Consider the following 18,975-nt stretch of genomic DNA (forward strand, 5'->3'; position numbering starts at 1 on the left):
TTCCGACAGACGTGCCTGGAGGCGGGGCCAAGTTGCTCCACGCTTGCTAATTGGACGGAGCAAAAGTGGGCGTGTAGCGTTCCTGATCCGAATTTTCCTCGGAAAGGCCGCTATTTCTGCTCGCGGCTCGGTGCGTATCGCTGACGGACCCAAGACAGCCCGACGCTCAGTGTTCACAGGTGGTGCGGGAATGGCCGTAGAAGGAGCGAGGTGAAGGTGGTGGAGGGTTTTCGGTGGTGGTTTGATGGCTATGGTGCCGTTTGGGAATGGCGGTGATGCGATGATGTGAGATTGAGTTGTGAAGGTAAAGGTCGTGGCTGTTGGCGTTGTTGCTGTCTGAGGGTTGGAGCGTGGTTGCAGTTGGTGACGATGACTGGCGTGGTGGTTGTTGTGTGATGGTGGTTGAGACGTAGTTGGTTCAAAATAAAGATAGAACAGAAAAACGGCTATCTCAAAGCGTCGCAGCCCGAATGAATCACATAAATTCCCTCTATACAACGGGTTTGGGGCTAACTACACATGTACTTCGAGATATCTCACCTACGGGCCCTGAATGGTGGTTTGCGAATTTCCACAGCCGTAACACTATATATATTTATTTATATATATATATATATATATATATATATATATATATATTTATATTTCTTATATTCATATTTATATATGCAGTAAAACACCGACATTCATGGGGATATGTTCCTGAAAAATGCGAATGTCGCATCCGCGAATGTTTGGGAATTGTTTCAATGGGAAAAAGGGGAATAGGTTCCTGGCGTTTCATGATTCATAAAGGAAAAATTTAAACTTTTGTTAACACAAATGCACATGATTACAGTTTCATTAAAAATTCTTACAAATAAAAAGACGACAAGAAAGAGTAAGAAAATTGTTTTATGTGGTGGTGTAGTTTTGGGTGGTATATTCTTTGTGGTGTTTGCATGCTGGTGTGTTACATAATTAATATGAGACAACTAGAACTGCCACTTAATAATTGCTGGCATTGATGACCGGGTACCAAGACATCCCGCTTTGATCGGACATCTGACCTTGATCCATGACGTTTTTTCATTATCATTCAATTGAATTTAGAATGGGATTAAAATGAATTCAAATCAAATCAAATGGAAGACCAGATATGTACAGTCCTGCATTGGGGCAATAAGAAGGAACCCGAACAAGCAAAAAGCAATGATGAAGTCATCAGGAGGAACCTGGATAGGATTCACATTTCAGCTGCTACTCCTCTACCCTCAAACCCATCCAGGCACAGCCAAGTGAGCCTTATTCAAAAAATAAATAAAGAAATAAAGAAAGAATGAAAGAAAGAAAGAAACCAGATCGGAAAAATAAATAATTCTAACTGCCAGACCATGCATCCGATCAAGTTGAAATTTAAAACATATTTCCCATCATTACGAGATCAAAATTGTGAGGTTTGACTTCAATCGATGAAGCAGTTCATGAGAAATTTTTTTTAAAAGTTTTTTGTTCAATCCAATATGGCTGTCAGACCATTTGACCTCTCAATTATTCATGAACACCCTGATATTCCTAAGGCTTGGGGAAAATGTGTGTTAAGTTTCCCCTCGATCTGTCCTGCCGATCTGGATTTTTTTAATGGGTTTTAGGGTAAATCGAATATGGCTGCCAGACTATGTGACTGATGATGTCATAGGTGTAAACGTTTTGTTCCTCTTGGATAGGCAGTCATTTCTGTGAAGTTTCGCCTCGATCTGTTCATCTGTTTCAGAGAAGATTTTTGAAGGTTTCAAAAACAAACAAAAGGCTTCTGAACCACGTGACTGATGATGTAATCAATTTTTTTTCTGTGGATCAATTTATCCTGAGATAGCCCTCAATTTTCATGCTGATCCGATGTAGCGTTCTTTGTGTGCAATTATGACGTCATAACAAAGGCATCTCTGATCTCATATCAATATCACACTTATTCCCCATGAGGTGTATTTGCCATGTGCCAAGTTTCTATTTTTTTTCCTTGGTGTGGTTTCAGAGATATAGCGGTCCAAAGTTTTACCTTTTTCCAATATGGTTGAAGCAGCATGTGACCTATGACATGACAATGATCATTAAAACATGCGACATCAATAGTCACTCTTGTGGTGAAAATTTCGCGTCAATCCGACAAGCGGTTGCAGAAAAAAAAACTCACGTTCTGTGCAGACAAACAAACAAGCAAGAAGGCATCAGGCGAAAGCGTTACGGGTATAATGAAAATCATGCAAATTACGTCCTTTCACCTTGACCTTTGACACATATAAATAGTCAAAAAACATTGACAGCCTCACTTTTGTCCTTCGGAATCCTCTGTAAAAGTTTTAACGAAGATAGCTGAAAACATTCGCGAGTTATCACACTCACAGACAAACATGCAAATGAAACAGCCAAACGTGATGAAAATTTTAAATTTTCGTTATAACAAACTGACCCAAATGTAATACCCTCTCCTCTCGTGAGGGTAGCAACAACGAAGGGACTGTTGCCAATTTATATTTAAGATAGGACGTTACTTTTGATGTGATGATTATGATTATGATGATTTTGAATCCAGTGAACTTCTCTGAAGAGGATACAGGTGAGGGTGTTGATGATGTTGAGGTGGAGGGGCCAGGGCGAAAAAAAAAAATGGGTGATCAACAGCTCTTTTGCTAAGTGCTGCAGGTTTCTGTGCGGCAGCAAAACATCATCCAACCCCCTCTTGAACCGGAGGTACCGCTCCATCAGTGGGTCAGCATCTTGCAACCTGTCAGCTATTGCCCTCAAGTCCTGCAGCACATGGTCCAGGAACTTGATGGTCAGGTTGGTTCCACCAGCAAGAGGACATTGAAGGAGAGGTTCTTTAATGCGAGGTACCTCTCCACTGGGGCCACTCGTACCCACATCACTCGTGTTTGCAGCACAACCCGCACCAGGCATTTGAATGTACATGCGCTTTGCTGTTTCACGAAAAAGAGGTCCGCTTCATGCCATGACGTTATTCTGGGAATTGTCCTCGACCCACACGTTTAACGTCTTCTCCATTGCTTCGATGTGAACATCCCTGACCTGGGTAATCACTTTGGTGCTGGATACTGTGCTTGCTGCGGCACTTTCTTGAATCATCTTCTCGTTTTTCTTTATGTACCGCACAGTCTACTCGTTCACGCCATCGTGCATGCCCACAGAGGCCACAATCTCACCTCTTGATAGTTGGTCAAGCAGCTCCACTTTCTGGCTCGAGCTTATGTCCTTTTTCTGCTTCTTGGGAGCAGACAAATCTCTTGCACTGCTCGTACGTTTGGACCCATTATTGGACAATGTGCACAAAAAGTCCACCAGCACGAGGAATCCCAGCAGGTCAAGGCAGTGGGACGAGAAGAAAGCATGAGACCCAGGACATGCTGCACATACGTAGTTGTGCAGGGCTTGTGGGTAGTTGGAGGACTGGTGGGTAGTGTGACCATTGTTTGTGGGGGATGGTGTATGCGCACGTACAGCTGCTTCATGTGCGGTTGGTGGGAGATGGTTTTGGAACTGTGTTGTGTGAGTGGCTGGTGGGAGATCTTTGATGCGTAGCTGGAGGTGGTTAATGCGTGGCTCATAGAAGATGGTTTTAGAACTGTTATGCACGTGGCTGGTGGGAGATGGTTTTTGCGCCTGCAAAAACTGCGATTATGCGAAGCACAGGGCCACAAATGTAGAAGCAGGTCACATTTTATGAACGACGAATACGCGGGGTTCGCGGATGTCAAATCCAGGGGTTCACGGCATATTATTTCCAAAATCTAATCACCTAGGCCTAATAGGTTTTCTTCTTGTTTTTTTTTTGACCACATCTTTTTGCAAGAATGACAAATGGGTTTCGTGGCACACTGCATCACCAAAGTACAAACGAAGCGATCGTTCACGCATTTTGTGCAGCCATGATGAGATGTGTTTCTGCTTCCTGAGCAAAAGTAATCCCACAACACGAGGAATCTGATTTGCCTCTTCTATGGTTGCCGACATTTCATCAGTTTACAAGGCATTGAAATGCTGATAATCCCCATTACTAGTCTTTCCCCGAAGAGGTTGCGAGACTATTGATACGCCGTGTCGGTCTGTCTGTCGGTGTCCATGTCCATATATTTTCACTTTAATCTTTTTCTCTGCAACCGCTTGTCTGATTGATGCAAAACTTTAAACATGGGAGGAACTCCCCATAGATAATATTTTATTGATAACTCTGATGTCATAGGTCACATGGTATGGCAGCCAGATTGGATTAAAGGAAAAAATTTGGACATCATTATCTCTGAAACCGCTTGAGAAATAAAATTGAAACTTGGCATGTGTCAATTCCCCATGTAGTATCTAGGGTGATAATGACATAATCAGTGAAGTGGTATTCTAGGCATAATTGAATCAAAATCCTCATTCAAAAATCTTGATCTATGACCCGATGTGAGTGAAAAATTAAATTTATGACGTCATCAGTCACATGTTCTAGCGTCCATATTGGATTGAAAATAAAAATGCAAAAAAAACCTTCTCCAGAACCACTTAATAGATCATTGTGAAACTTCATACGTATGATAGACGAGCCATGGGGATTATAGTTTGAACAGTTCAACATCATAGGTCATACGGTCTGGCCGCCATGTTGGATTTAAGCTAAAACATCTCTCAAACCGCTGAACCATTGGATCCAAAATGTTAAGTGTTCGTCGATTACCCGTGGGGTACAAAGGATATTAATGAAACGCAATCGGTCATGTGGCTTCGCAGCCATCTTGGATTGAATGAAAACCTTAAAAAAAAAACCCTTTCTCTGAAACAGCTGAACCGATTGATGCGAAACTTTATATCACTGTGTCCAATCAAAGCAGGGTTTTATCAAAGCGGGAAGACTCAGACCCCAGCCATGACTGCTCACAGTTATAAAGCGTGTTTCTCGTTGTTTTTGGGATGAATATGTCAAGGGTCAAGGTCACGGTCATCACAAATGTGAAAAACACAGAAAACCATCGAGGCTTTAAACTGGTGCCAAAGTGTTCCTGGTCAAACTCACTTTCATGGTCTCTCGGACTTCTAGTTTCTTTCAGATTTAGTTTCTCTAGTTTCGCTGGAGTGTGCTGTCCGATTTGGCATGCGACGTCGAGTTTCATATTCGTCATTGATACAGTTTAGCCCCAATGTGCACAAAAGTGTTCGTTAAATATCCTAATAATCAATAAAGCTACGGATAACGGCAATGTCTGTGATATAATCGGGTGCATGGATGATGTGGGTAGATGGGCTATCGTAGCAGTGGGCCATGATAGTAGCGCGTTCAGTTAACGATGGTATTTTTGTTCAGAATGAGCATGCGAGGCGAGACTACGTGCTCTACCCACTGCCGTCCTAGTTGCTTGTTTGTAACCTCACTTGGGATTTGCCAAAATTATCCATTGTTCAGCAACACGAAGTAGTTGAATCGTAGGTATGAACTCGCGTGAACTATCGTGGCCCGAGCTGTGGAGTGGAGAGCCTGTGCAGCCTGGCTTACTTCCAAGGAAGTGGCAAAAGATGATCATGTTGTTCAAGATGTTCTCCCAAGTTTGCCTGCAGTACAAAGCTGGTAAAAAATGCACCAGCAAGCAAGATCATTGCACATAATGGGAAGCCGACGGTCATTTAATAACCGTGAAAAGCATTGAATTGATGATCTCTATCTCCAAGAAGGGATCAAGAGAAATGGCACACCTTAACATTTCAATGACTTGCCCCTTTAGAAGGCCTTATAAATTTTGGGCACAAACTGTTACCATTCCTTCACTCTGGTATCCTCCACTTCAGCAAGCTATGTTTTTGTTCAAGTGGGCTCATGCATCCTCCTTAACCTTAGGTGCCATGTGTTATGCACGGTGTTCTCGGCGAAGTATCAATTCCACCGAAGCAGTTTCTCTCAGGTTACAATCCTGGGTGGGTCGTCACTTCAACGCAGAATGTTGGGTGTTATTCCAAATTATTTATCACAATTCAATAATATTCTCTCTTTGTTGTCTTTATCAATGGGTGAACAACCTCCTCCATGACCATCTGTGCTGTCTGTATCCTCATGGGCGTTGTGCCGTGCCGATTATAGCATAGTCAGACTTGTGTGCGCTTTTGTGCACGTGTGCTTTGTCTCTTTAATTGGTCATTCAAAAATAGTTGTTTGCACACTGGAATAATAATTTGGAATGTTTTGGAGCTTAAAGTAGAATATAATCAAGGGCCAGACAAATTTTTGATTTGTGGCCTGCATAACCCAGGATTGGATCTGATGTCCTTTGATGATTTACATTGTGATGCAACTGTTCTTCACGCAGTCTGTGTATAAGTTCTTCTACGAGGCGTCCCCACTTTTGGTGTGCAAGTTTGTCGTTTTTGTAAAGAAGCGGTGAATGGGTGGTGCTTTTCTGCTGGACCACAACATTCAAAGCTGATGGTTGTTCTCTCCAGCAGCATGCCCTGGATTTGCGTGTAACCGGAACACCAGATGGGAGTCGGACCCGGCTTGATAGGGACGAGGCACGGAGCCGGATTTATGGACGGAGTAGCCCCAGGCTTTCTGACAAAGACAAGGTGAGGTTTCCAAATGGGTGCTGTTATTGGTCTGTTTGTAGCTTCTTCACCAGTTTTTTGGGGTTTTTTTTGCATACAAAGTCAAGGCTCGTGGAAGAGCTATAACACAAAATCGATCAGGATGCAACAGAGCAAAAGGAGCATTAGAAAGAGGGATGGGGTGGGACACCAATAGCCAGGTTGAGGGATAAAACAGGAGGAGACCTGGACAAACAATGGGTGTGGAGAGGAACAAGGGGCAGGGGAGGATGCATGGAGTGGACAAGATGGATACAGAGGGAAACTCTCAGGAAGGAAATACTGGAAATTTGGAAAGAGGTGGGCTTGGGGAGTGGAGGGGCGGTAGGTTAATGGCGGTAGAAAGTATGGTTTTTGATTGGGGATGACTTGAACTCGTGGTGAACAGCTGTATTGAAGATGTGAAGGGAAGAATGACATTGAAGAGAATGTAGAAGTTGGTACCACAGGCAGTAAAAAGAGAAGTTAATTAGTGGAGGTGAGCAGCGATCCTGGATTTTAGGAGTTTCACCAGAAGGAGGTTGATTGTGGACCGCGTACACCCTGTAGAAACCTAATTGGGACAAAGCACGGAAAGAGCAGAGGATGCAAGAGCAGAAAGGAGGCGGGAGAAGACAGAGAGGCCACTGACTTGTCTGTGATGGGAAAGTGATAGGCCCATAGACTCATGATCATGAAGGCCTTGGTTCCCATGGTGGCAAGCTGAGTCAGGTGTGAAGCAGGGGTGCCAGTCCAGAATGGAGAGAAGTGCTCCATCAAGCTGTAGATGAAGGCATTGTAGGTGGAAAGGAGTTCAAGTGTGCCAGAGGAGGGCTTTCTATGATGAAGGATGCACAGTCAGCCAAATTTGAAATGTGGTTTGCCCAAGAATGATCATGGCTGATCATGAGACCCAAGCATTTGAGTGACTGAACTTCAGTTCAGTGGGCTGTCACCGCATAAGCATTGAGGTCTTTGGGTTTGAGTCCTGGGTCGAGTCAGAATTTTTTTCACACTAGCCCTACGCAGGAATTTATTCATATAGACATCGACAGACGTAGATATTGATTTGTCAGGATCAAAAGATATATTCCAAGTGTTTGAGCAGCTTGTGATTTTGTCAAGGTCTGAATAGAGGGAAGAGGCTGCAGCCTGCCTGTCTGAAGGATAAGGGATATCACAGCAGCGGGTGGAGTCATCAGCAAATCGTTAGAGGATGTTCCAGAGAGTCAGCGAGAGCGTTGATGAAGATGAAGAATAGGAATAGGACTGGGCACAGCCCACTGCCTTGGGGCACTCCAACCTTGAGAGCGAGAGGAGATAAAAGGATTCCGTTGAGAGCCACACGTTGGTAGAGGATGACTGTAGAGGTCGAGGAAGTCATTAAGCTGAGATGTGTGGAGTCTGCTGTGGTGCCATTTGAGGAGAGTGAAACGATGGAGGGGGAGCATATTCTAAGAGACTGACTTCACAAGGCACTACCAGGTTTTTGAGGAGGGAGACAAGTTTGAAAGTTCATTCTTGAGGTTCAATTGATGTTGTTTTCTGACTCTTCTGAGGGAGACAAGTTTTCTGACGAAGGGGAAGCTTTGTGTGTGTGGGGTGAGGGGGAGGGAAACTTTTATAATTGAGGCGATTGGGGGGGGTGAGAGAGAGGGTAAGCTTTTAGAGGGCAAGGTGAGGGAATACAGAAAGAGGGGACATGAAGTGGAGGGTTGCTGAAGAGTGGGACATTTGGAAGGGATGGGGATTGGATGAACTCTGGCTTGTTGGAGATGTTGGAGAAGGTCATGACGTGGAGGGGTGTGGTACCATTGAAGGAAGTGAAGCAGATTTGTTTGTCGTAAGCAGATAACATCTACAAACTGCACTTCTCAATATTTCCAAACTGGACATTCTGAGACAAAGATCATGGGATGGGTGGAAATATTTTTTGTTCAAGGTACGGAGAAAGATGTTACTGCAGGTATGGAAGAAGGGTTGATGGACCAAGCGCCAAAGGTGAGACAGGTTTGAAAAATAATCCTTTTTATGAAGAACAAGAGGAGGAATATATAATGATGAAGCAGGAGAACATGGGTACTCATGATAGAACAACAAGGAAAGTGAAGCATTTAAAATTATTTTTAAAGGGGAACCCAAACACAATTTTTTTTTTCCTGAAAACCAGTGAAAATCATTAATCACGGTCCAATTTGAAGGGTGGGGGGGGGGATTAAAAAATATTTCCAATCACACCTTGAACCCACCTTGAACCCACCTTGATCCAAATGGTGGTTTACATCGAGAAACGAACATTGTTTCGTTCAGAAACGAGCTCAGATTCCGAAATTGATTTCACCGTCGTTAGCAGCTCTGAAGGTACTGAGTGTGTTGAAACTGATCAGTGGGATATTGAAGAAACTATTGGAGACAAAATTAGTGATGGAAATGCTTTCGGGGGAATAATGGAGCCGTATTGTTCCGAGCCTTATGCGAGCGATTCAGACGAAGGTAGCGACAATGGAGGTGTTTGTGAAGATGAAAACGTTGGTTGCATGTTCACTACACATTGGTAGGTTTTGTTTTTTCTGTTCAATTGATGGTTTACAGGAGATTTTGTATTAATTGATAAATCAGTTGTACTACTCCAGCAACATGACACGGGTACTTCACGGACACGACACTGCACTGCCCTCCATTGCATGGCACAGCACATCACTGTAATATAATGACACTGCCCAGGCACACTCAGACACCTCGGATGAAATGGGTGACAAATGCTTTGTCCCACCATCGTAATGTGGGGGTGACCGGTTGTGGGGGATGGTGGTGGGTATTGTGGGGTGGATAGAACTTGGTAACTGAACACACCCTGGGTCATTACATGGCGACGAGGATAAACATCTCCACCATGACTTCTTTCGGCCATTTCGATGAAGTAGTCCTTCAGGAAGCAGATTTTGACACGACACATGGCAAGTTCGAGGTGCCGAAGCATGTTAGAGGTTGGTGGCAGGAGGAATTGAAAGTGGGTTTTATTTTAATTATGTTTTTCCCAAACGTGATTAAAAACCCTGTAAACAAATCTGTTGTGGGAGGAGAGAGAGAGGGATGGTGGAGGTGGGAGGAGAGAGAGAGGGAGGGTGCAGGTGGGAGGAGAGAGGGGGAGGGGAGGGGGAGGAGAGAGGGGGAGGGTGGAGGAGAGAGGAATGATGGGGGAGGGGTGGGGTGGGAGGAAGAGGGAGAGGAAGGAGTGTGTTGGGAGGAGGAGGAGGGAGGGAAAGGGGTTGGGTGGGAGGAGGAGGAAGGAGGGAGGGAAGGGGTGGGAGTCTGGAGGGAGGAGGTGTGAGGATGCAGAGGGAAGGGTGGGAGGAGGGAGGGGAAGAGTGGGAGGTTTGAGGGGAGAGGGGAGGGTGGAGGAGAGAGGGGGAGGCTGGAGGAGAGAGGAATGATGGGGAGGGGAGGGGTGGGGTGGGAGGAAGAGGGAGAGGAAGGAGTGCGTTGGGAGGAGGAGGAGGGAGGGAAAGGGGTTGGGTGGGAGGAGGAGGAAGGAGGGAGGGGAAGGGGTGGGAGTCTGGAGGGAGGAGGTGTGAGGATGCAGAGGGAAGGGTGGGAGGAGGGAGGGGGGAAGGGTGGGAAAAGGGATGGGAGGAAGACTGCACGGACATGACATAGCCCATTGCCCGGCAACGCCGGGTACCCCTGCTCGTCCTAAATTATATCTCTCCTTTTATTATTCTCGCCCCATCACAGCATGGCTTTCGTTCACTACACTCAACAACCACTACTCTCTCAACATTAACGCAACATTCTAAATGGCTTCAACAAAAAACAACCGCCACTGAGAACTGTTCTCACGGTGATAGATATGAATACAGCTTTTGACACCGTACCCTGCCATATTCTCAGAGAAAAAAATAGAATAAATCCTTAACACCAACATGCATACCAACTACAAGAAATGGCTCGCAAACTTTCTGCCTGGTCATCAAGCTCAAATAAACAACTACCACACCCTCTTTTCCTTCAGACTTCTCCCTTACGGTATCCCACAGGGCTCTCTCTGTACGGTCTTCCTCGTTCTTCAATCTATTCCCACATGATCTCCAAACCCCTCAAGCAGACCTACTACTTCTGTCTTACGTAGATAATCTATCGATTGCCTCACAACATTCCAATTTTGTCCAGGCCACAAACCCCCTTCAGCAACATCTCTGCAATCTTGAAAACTGGATCATGCTGAATCACATGACTGCATCTCCACCAAAATCTTCTGTAACCATTTTCACCCCAGATGGACATCAATCCAATGTACATCCAACCATGACTCTCTTCATTCAAGAACTTCCTCTTGACAGACTTCTAACATCACTGGGCATCACCTAGGACCCCCATGACTTTTGCACAACATACAGATCAACTCACTGCTAAGACCAACTGCAAAATCAACACACTAAAAGCACTCTCTAATACGACCTTTGGACCACATAATAATTCACTTGAAACAACGCACAAACAGTTCATCCAGACTACCATCAATTATACCATTCCCAGTTGGGCCGTCACTTCTTCAAACCATAATATACAAAAACCTTAAAAAAAAACATGCATGAGAACTCTAGGAGTGTCGGTGGACGCTGCTCGATATACTTGAGTTCCGCTGGTCTTTTCACTTGCCGAAGCTCCGAGACTACATTGACTATGATGACAGCAAACCCTCCCCTGTACATTCTTAACGATCCTCTTGAGGAAGTTCAGTCACTCATACTCCTGGGTCTCACTATGAGCCATGATCTTTCTTGGGCAAATCACATTTCTAAATTGGTCTCCAAACCCAGCCTCTGCCTGGGCATCCTCCATCATACAAAGGCCTTCCTTTGCACACCTGAACTCGTATCCACCTACAAGGCTTTTATCCGCAGCTTGATGGAGTGTTGCTCTCCCCTAATGGCTGGCCTCCCTGCCTCACACCATGCTCATCTTGACGGTGTGGAAACTAAGGCCTTCAAGATTATTTTAATCTATGATGAAGCTGAGTCGATGGGCATATCACTTTCCCATTGCAGATAGATCGGTCATCTCTGTCTTCTACCACCTTTCTGGTCTTGTAAGCTCTGCTCTTTCCATGCTTTGTCCTCCCCCCCCCCTCCCCACACTCCCTGGGTTTCTGCAGGGTGCATACGGTGATTCTTCACCACTGCATAGAGCATGATATTTCAACAAGTTGTGGAAGAATTATTACAAAACTAGGTGGACGAGTTGGTTCCATACATCCATTGGGACCATACTTTGTGCAGTGTTGGTGCTGCCTGAGCAGTCTCCTTGGCTATTGGACACAATCCTGGATGGGTTGCCACTCTGACACAGTATATCAGCATGCTGGTACTCATTTTGCCGACCTCTGAAGGATGACAGGTAGAGTCAACCCTACCTGGTATATATTCAACAGCCGAGTGGGATTTGAACTCAGGATCCTAGGATCCCAAATCCACCACCCAACCATTAAGCCAACGCCAGACATTCGAGTTGGTTAGGTGACGAGAACAAGCTGATTCGATTTTGGTTAAGGTCCTGATTCAGATCTGGTCCATCAGTGGGATACAAAACGTAAACTGTTCAGTCTGGCGGAGGTGTGCGCTCCACCGAGTGCTATTTTAGTTTTTTGTTGTCTTCATCAAGACTAGTTGTCTGCCATTATTTAATGATTTTGTCAGTTTCCCCCCAAAGTGCTGTTTATTTTTTTTCCCCTCCACTTGTTGCAGTGCTCTGTGCGAGGGTGTACGGTTGTATGATAATGCTCTGGTGACTTGATGGGACTCTGCTGGTTCATTCGTGCTTTTGGTGACACATTTAGTGTTCGAATCCATTGTTGTTTTCTGTGATAGGTTTTTAATATATTCTTTCATGTTCAATTGAGCTAGCAGGATGGTTCTGGTGGTACGCACACTCGCCTATGAGGTGTCTATACTGGGTTTGAATCCCGACCCAGCTATAAACTGGATGTTAAAGAAGTGTCCCATCTCCCAGCATTCATTGGTGGACGTTGAAGATCCCACGGTGTTCTTCGTGAAAACAATGCGAGCTATCGCCGGCACCCTGGCCAAATGACAATTCCCTGTCCTAACTACTACTGGGAAGGCAATGGCAAACCACCCAGTGTAACTCTTGCCAAGAAACTGCTTCGGCAGCACCGCCACTCTGCAATGGAGTACGGTGCATCAGAATGAGACCATTGACTTATTGACGTGATGAATGTTTTCGGGACAGGAGTGCGGGTGACATGAGGAGTTGAACAAACGCAAAACAAAAATATATCAGAAATTATGACGTCTGTAATGGACACGTGATTTTGAGCCTCCCTCAGGTACGAGCACTTCAAGAGTTAAAATCTTTTATGTAGTTAATGCGATTTAATATGATGAATTAGTGCATTTTTTTTCAGCGTTTGTGAGTTTCTCATTAAACCTGTTTGTGATGACCATGGAAAATTTGTGTGACAACGGCCAAAGCGCTGATTCTTGCGAGCGTTGGAACAACTGTAAACTCGTGTTGGTAGACATCATGCATATTGTATTTTACAGTATGACCTGGTCATTCATTCATTCATTAATTCAGTCATTCATTCATTCATTTACCAGGCTCTATCCAGAGTGTTGATTCTGCAGAAGCAGGTTCTTGGCTACGGTTACAATCTCTAATGGGTCACCATTCTGACGCCGGATACTCGACCGAGTGTGCAGGAATTTGGAATCTGATCAGGGTGCTGGCAATAGCTCTGCTACTCTTCATAAAGAATGCCATGAGATTTTTTAACGTCTGTCAACTAATGCTGGCAGATGGGACACCTGGCTTAACGTCCACCCGAGGGAGGACACACCGATTGATGCCTCGTCCTGCATTTGAAAAACCAGGATGAGAGTTTGTAACTATGTCTGGAATCAAACTCAGGTGCGCATACGTCTAGGCCACTCTGCCAGCCATACTATATAACCATGGTTTAAAAAAAAAATATATATATATATTCGTATACGTATGTGAATCTTCATCTTCAGTTTGTTTCTTCTCAATTGTCTCGTGACATTGCTTTTACCTTCCAGTCGGCTACGTGGATTTTATTTTATTTAATCTTCAATGTCTGCATCTACTTTGAGTGCGTTTTACACATTCGGCATAAAAATATCTTTGGCACGCACAAAGTGTAATTGCACCAGAGGCGATGACTTGACCTCCTTTCTGAAAGTGAAGTTTTATTCACACATCCTCTTGACACCCTCAGCCCCAGACATTTGGCATGACTTTGTCTTGGGACAAGTACAGCCGAAAACAGAATTGTACGCAGCAGCAACGCTTGCTCAAATGCCCCCACTTGCCTCCTCCACCACCGCCCCCACTCCCCACCCCAATTGTTTCATTAATCTCATTAATTTACTCTTTCCCCATCAGAGTTTGACTGTTGGGATAGTCATGCATAAATGGCAGGTACATTATTTGTCCTAGTATTTTTGGTTCTCACAATTTGCCTTCACCCTTGAACAAAAGGTTTTATTAATGCATTGGCGATGTGATCTCACAATAGGTCAAGTCGTTTGTTCTGTTTTTGTAACGATCTACAAGGGATGAACAACAAGTCGAAAGCCTTACAAAAATCCTCATGATTAACATTCACCAATTATCTTTTATAATTGTTGGTTTTGGCTATTTACAGCAACCCAAACATTAATTTTCATATTTCTACTTTCATGTCGGACCACGTACTTGTCCGTCAACACTCCACGCAGATGTTCATCCACCATGATGTGTTATTACCTGAGGGTTCAATTTGATTGCATAATTTTCATATTTAGATGAAGAAAGTTGTCGGAAGGTGTGGACGTGAGATTGAAAACAGTTGTGGAGCGATGGTTGGCGGTACAGTCGGAGCAGAATGTGGGGTTATCCTTGTATGCTTATCTTTCGGATTACAGGGGTGTTGGTAAGAATCATTTAAAGGGCTCAAGAGAACAATGCATCACTGCTTTTATTGGAACAGATAAGAAAGGCAAAGACGACTCAAGAGAGGCACAAACTAATAACTAACCAGTTGAGGTTCGATTCCTGTCATGATTTGCTTCGTCGTACTTATGGTTTTCTTGACAAGGTTCTCTAATAATAGCTGGCTTTTTAAATCAGGTGTTTCTAATTGGTATTTATCTCTTATCCATTTGTTTCATCTGTCCATTTCATTATTACCTTCGCATTCTGCGAAAGGTTATGTTTTGGTCGCTGTGTATTTATTTATTTGTGAATATGTGTGTTTGTTTGTTATTCGCATAACTCAGAAAGTATTAAACCGAATTGCATGAAATTTGGTGGGATGATTCGTGAGTATCCAAGGACGATTTCATTAGATTTTGGGAGCGATCGGGTCAAAGGTCAAGGTCATGAAAAGGTCAAAAACACACTTTTGAGCATAACTTCCTTCATAATACAGCTATCGACATGCAACCACCGCCATATTGGTCCATGACGAGATACCTTTCGGATATGTAGTGTCGGATTTGACGTAACGTCATCCGAAGTGCGTCTAAATGACGTCACAAGATGACGTAAATTTTCAATTTTCGATCTCATCAGTTTTGATCATACCGTTTTGTAGGATTTACCTTAAGGACGTCACACACCAAATTTGACTTCGATCGGACTGACCGTTATGACTTCATTGACGTTTGAACATGACATTTTTCAATTGTGGCTAAAATGTCCAAATATTTTACATTCAAATATCTATATAATTAATAAAGCAAAGTCTCCCAAATCCAGGCATTAGGATCAGTACCAAAATATCTGCTTATTTATGAACAGGTTTTGCCAATTAACTCTGTAGTCAAGGTCAAGGTCCCACTCAAGGTCAAAATATACTTGTAGGCATAGCTTCAGATCTAATAGAGCTATTGACATGAAACCAACGTTAAAACATTCAGTGAACTACGAGCTTTCAGAATGGTAGTCCCCGATTGGACGTGACGTCCCTGGAAGTGCGTCAAAATGACGTCAAAAGATGACGTCATTTTTCAACTTTTTAATTTTTCAGTGTTTATCATTCCATTTTGTTGGACTGCCTTCAAGGAGGTTACACACCAAATTTGACGTCAATCAGACTGACGGTTGTGACGTCATGGACGTTTTAAAATTATGTTTTTCAAATGTGCCTGGAAAAAAGTTGCGGCGGCGAAGGTATGCGCTCTACCGAGTGCCCGTTCTAGTTTATATCCAGTTTTTTTCCATCTCCGTTGCCCATTGTTCATTTTGTCTCAATTGTCCTTTTTGTCTTTGTCCATTTGTTTGTCATTGCTGTCCATTTGTTTAATTTCTGTCCATTTCCTTATTGCCTGACGCACGTGAAGTGAAAAACGGGGTGAAGAAATTGGTTCATGTCTGTCCGTCCGTCTGTCTGTCTGTCTGTAAACGTCAGTTTGTGATCGAGGAACAACTTGTTTAAATTGGTTCATGGGCGCCAGCAGTGACCACTTTTCGTTGTGTCTGTCTGTCTGTCTGTCTGTCTGTCTGTCTGTCTGTCTGTCTGTCTGTGTGTCTGACTGTTTGTAACTCTCTCCAGAGCATAGCTCCGTGACATTTGATGCGATCTTGATGAAACTTGGACACAAGCTAGATATCATGGTCGAGTTGTGTCTTTTTGTATGAGGGGTGTCCCATGCCCCTTGCGGCGGAGCCACGCCCACTTGAACTTTTTATTTATTTATTTTTTTCTCGCAATTTCATTTCCTAGAAGCTGTGTGTAATGTCCATAATTACAACATATAAAAAATCCGATTTGATTTGGTCAATTTTTACGGAAGAGATAGGTTTTTACGGTAGGGCTTCCTCAAAAGCTTCCACTAACTCAATTGTACCTATCGTGGCATTGTTCAATAATGCCCGCGAACCATCGTCGCCTCCCAGCTAGTTAATTGTTATATTTTTAACACGAATTGGAAGACAAACCTGTAATTTTCCAGAACGTTGCCTCTGAATTTGTCCCGATCGCACATGCGCAGAGAGGAGTGAGATAATATTTTTATCTTGCCAAAACAAAGTTTTTGCAAGATATGTTAGTCAGCTTGTATGTTTTTTTGCTTTTTTTTGTCTGTAATCACGTATAAAAAATTCTGCAGAGCACAGTTATCATTGGAAATTTTTGTAACTTCGCATATCAGAGGCCTATAGAGTTCCCTTTCAGCGCATAAAATTTTGAAGGTCAATGTCAAAGGTCAAGGTCACTTTGTCGCAAATCAGGGGAGTCGACGAAACCCTTATTTTTTGAGTAATTTTGATCAAATCGTCTCCAAACTTTAGGGGAATGTAATATATGGTCTGGCGCTCAGCTGATTAGTTTTTGGTGGCGATTGGCTTTGACCTTCATGGTTAGCGCCTGAGGTCAAACATATTTTACCCCAAGGTCAAATTTTCAAGTTTTAGGAACCATATCGTGTAGTACCTCAAATTGAACACCTCGATGAGTGCTTTCTGGATATGTCAAGCTTGAGACATTATGACGTCATTTGGTGACGTTATGAGGCAAACGCATATTTTTCATGGTTACTCCAGAACGATTCTCATCGGAATCTTTCGTAGGCAGATATTCCTCAAGGAGTCGCTCCTGGTGGATAGCAGCTCTGTTCACCTCAGTGTGACCTTAAAGAAGTCACACGTGGTTTATTACTCTGTTTGTCTGCCTGGCTCTCTCCAGAGAGAGAGACTCTCTCCAGAGAGTCAATACAAAATAGAAAGTCATTTGAAACAGGAAACTTAATGTTTTTAAGGATGTCATAAAGGACACAAACAACAGGCACGAGTAACTAATGTAACGTGTTAGATCGGGTGACGTAATCGACATTGCATAAACGGTGGCAAATTTTGGAATTTAGTTATATATACGACTTTTGCAATCTTTGTTTTATTTAAATTTAATTATATACCTGAACACTGGAGAATACAAATCGCCTTCTTGTCACTTTGAAAACCATTCCGTTTTTCAGTACTTGGACATGTCCATAGAAGAGGTGACATGATCACAGTTTACAAGATCATGGTCGGTGAAGTAAGAATACCAGAAGAAATGTTCTTCACGAGGGCAATCCACCAAAGTACCCGAGGACACACTTTCAAGCTGCACAGACGCAGCTCGAAACTGGATATTAGAAGCAAGTTCTTCAGTCAGAGGATTGTCACAGATTGGAATAATCTCCCTGATAGCGTGGTTGAAGCAAAATCGATTGAATCCTTTCAGGCCAAACTAGACATTCATTGATGGAATTGAAGGTTCCTGACCAACAGTCCTTAACACATGCACGAATGGGATGGAAAGTATGACCAGAGATTGCAGAGAATACCGGTATGATTACAAGAATAGTCCTTCTTTCCCGTATGCTGATGATGATGATGATGATGATGATGATGATGATGATGATGATGATGTTAAATAAGGTGGTGCAGAAGGGCGATGTATAAGACTACTGCAATAGCATGAAAATTCGGGAATTTTTTAAACAATCTTTAAAATCATTATTTATTTGCATTTAAATATATACTTGAACATGACGTGGAGCAACGTCTTCTATGAACTCACGTTTCTATCCATTTATTTTTATTTTTATTTCCGTTGTCCATTGTTCATTTTGTCTCTGTTGTCAATTTTTAAAATTGTCGATTTTGTCTGTCCATTTTAAAAATTGTCGATTTTGTCTTTGTCCATTTTAAAAATTGTCTATTTTGTCTTTGTCCATTTTTTAAATTGTCTCTTTTGTCTTTGTCCATTTGTTTCTCACTGTTGTCCATTTGTTTCTCACTGTTGTCCATTTGTTTCGTCTCTGTCCATTTCCTTATTTCTACCATTTTTTTCCCTCTCTTATTGTACGCCGCTTCTTCCCAATTCCACATCCAGGTGATGCATGACATCATCGCTGGGCATCGAAAGAAGGGAGAACTCAGTTTCACTTTGTTTGTTTTCTTGTTTGTTTGTTCGTCCGGGTGATATCTCAGCCATCCTTTGAGCCGGGAAGCTGAAATTTGGGGACAAAAGTGAAGATGTTCTTTGGCAAAAACGGTGTTTTTCAATTTTTTTGATTAATCATTCAATCGATTAACTACTTAATTATTATCGATTTATTAATTACTTAGTTATTTTCTTTCTCATCTGGTCAATATCTCAGGCACCTTTTGAGCTCAGAAACTGATATTTGGACATGACGGTGAACATGAGATTTGGCTATAAAGGGTGTTTTGGATTTATTGATTAATCAATTAATCGATTGATTATTCATTTTTTGATGAATGACTTGATTTTCAAAAAGTTACAGATTTGGATGAAATGGTGGTGGTTTTGGTATACTATTATCCAATTGATTATATTGTTTCGGATCTGGAAACCAT

General features: G+C 43.0%; 1 protein-coding gene across 9 annotated transcripts in view; it reads left to right on the top strand.

Annotated features, from left to right (window-relative positions):
- The window catches only part of LOC147014905 (cyclic AMP-dependent transcription factor ATF-7-like), a 176,518-nt gene that overhangs the window by 64,984 nt on the left and 92,559 nt on the right, over window positions 1–18,975 (top strand). For 7 of the 9 annotated variants that reach the window (XM_085853348.1, XM_085853349.1, XM_085853350.1 and 4 more), the window contains exon 5: window positions 6,466–6,588. In XM_085853348.1, the coding sequence (XP_085709474.1) occupies window positions 6,466–6,588 (123 nt within the window). The remainder of the gene's footprint in view (window positions 1–6,465; window positions 6,589–18,975) is intronic. The other 2 variants (XM_085853346.1, XM_085853353.1) reach the window with 1 other exon arrangement.

Source organism: Eptatretus burgeri, chromosome 13 (assembly GCF_056783735.1).
Source record: "Eptatretus burgeri isolate ZD-2024b chromosome 13, Ebu_testis_v1, whole genome shotgun sequence".
Taxonomy (NCBI): Eukaryota; Metazoa; Chordata; class Myxini; order Myxiniformes; family Myxinidae; genus Eptatretus; species Eptatretus burgeri.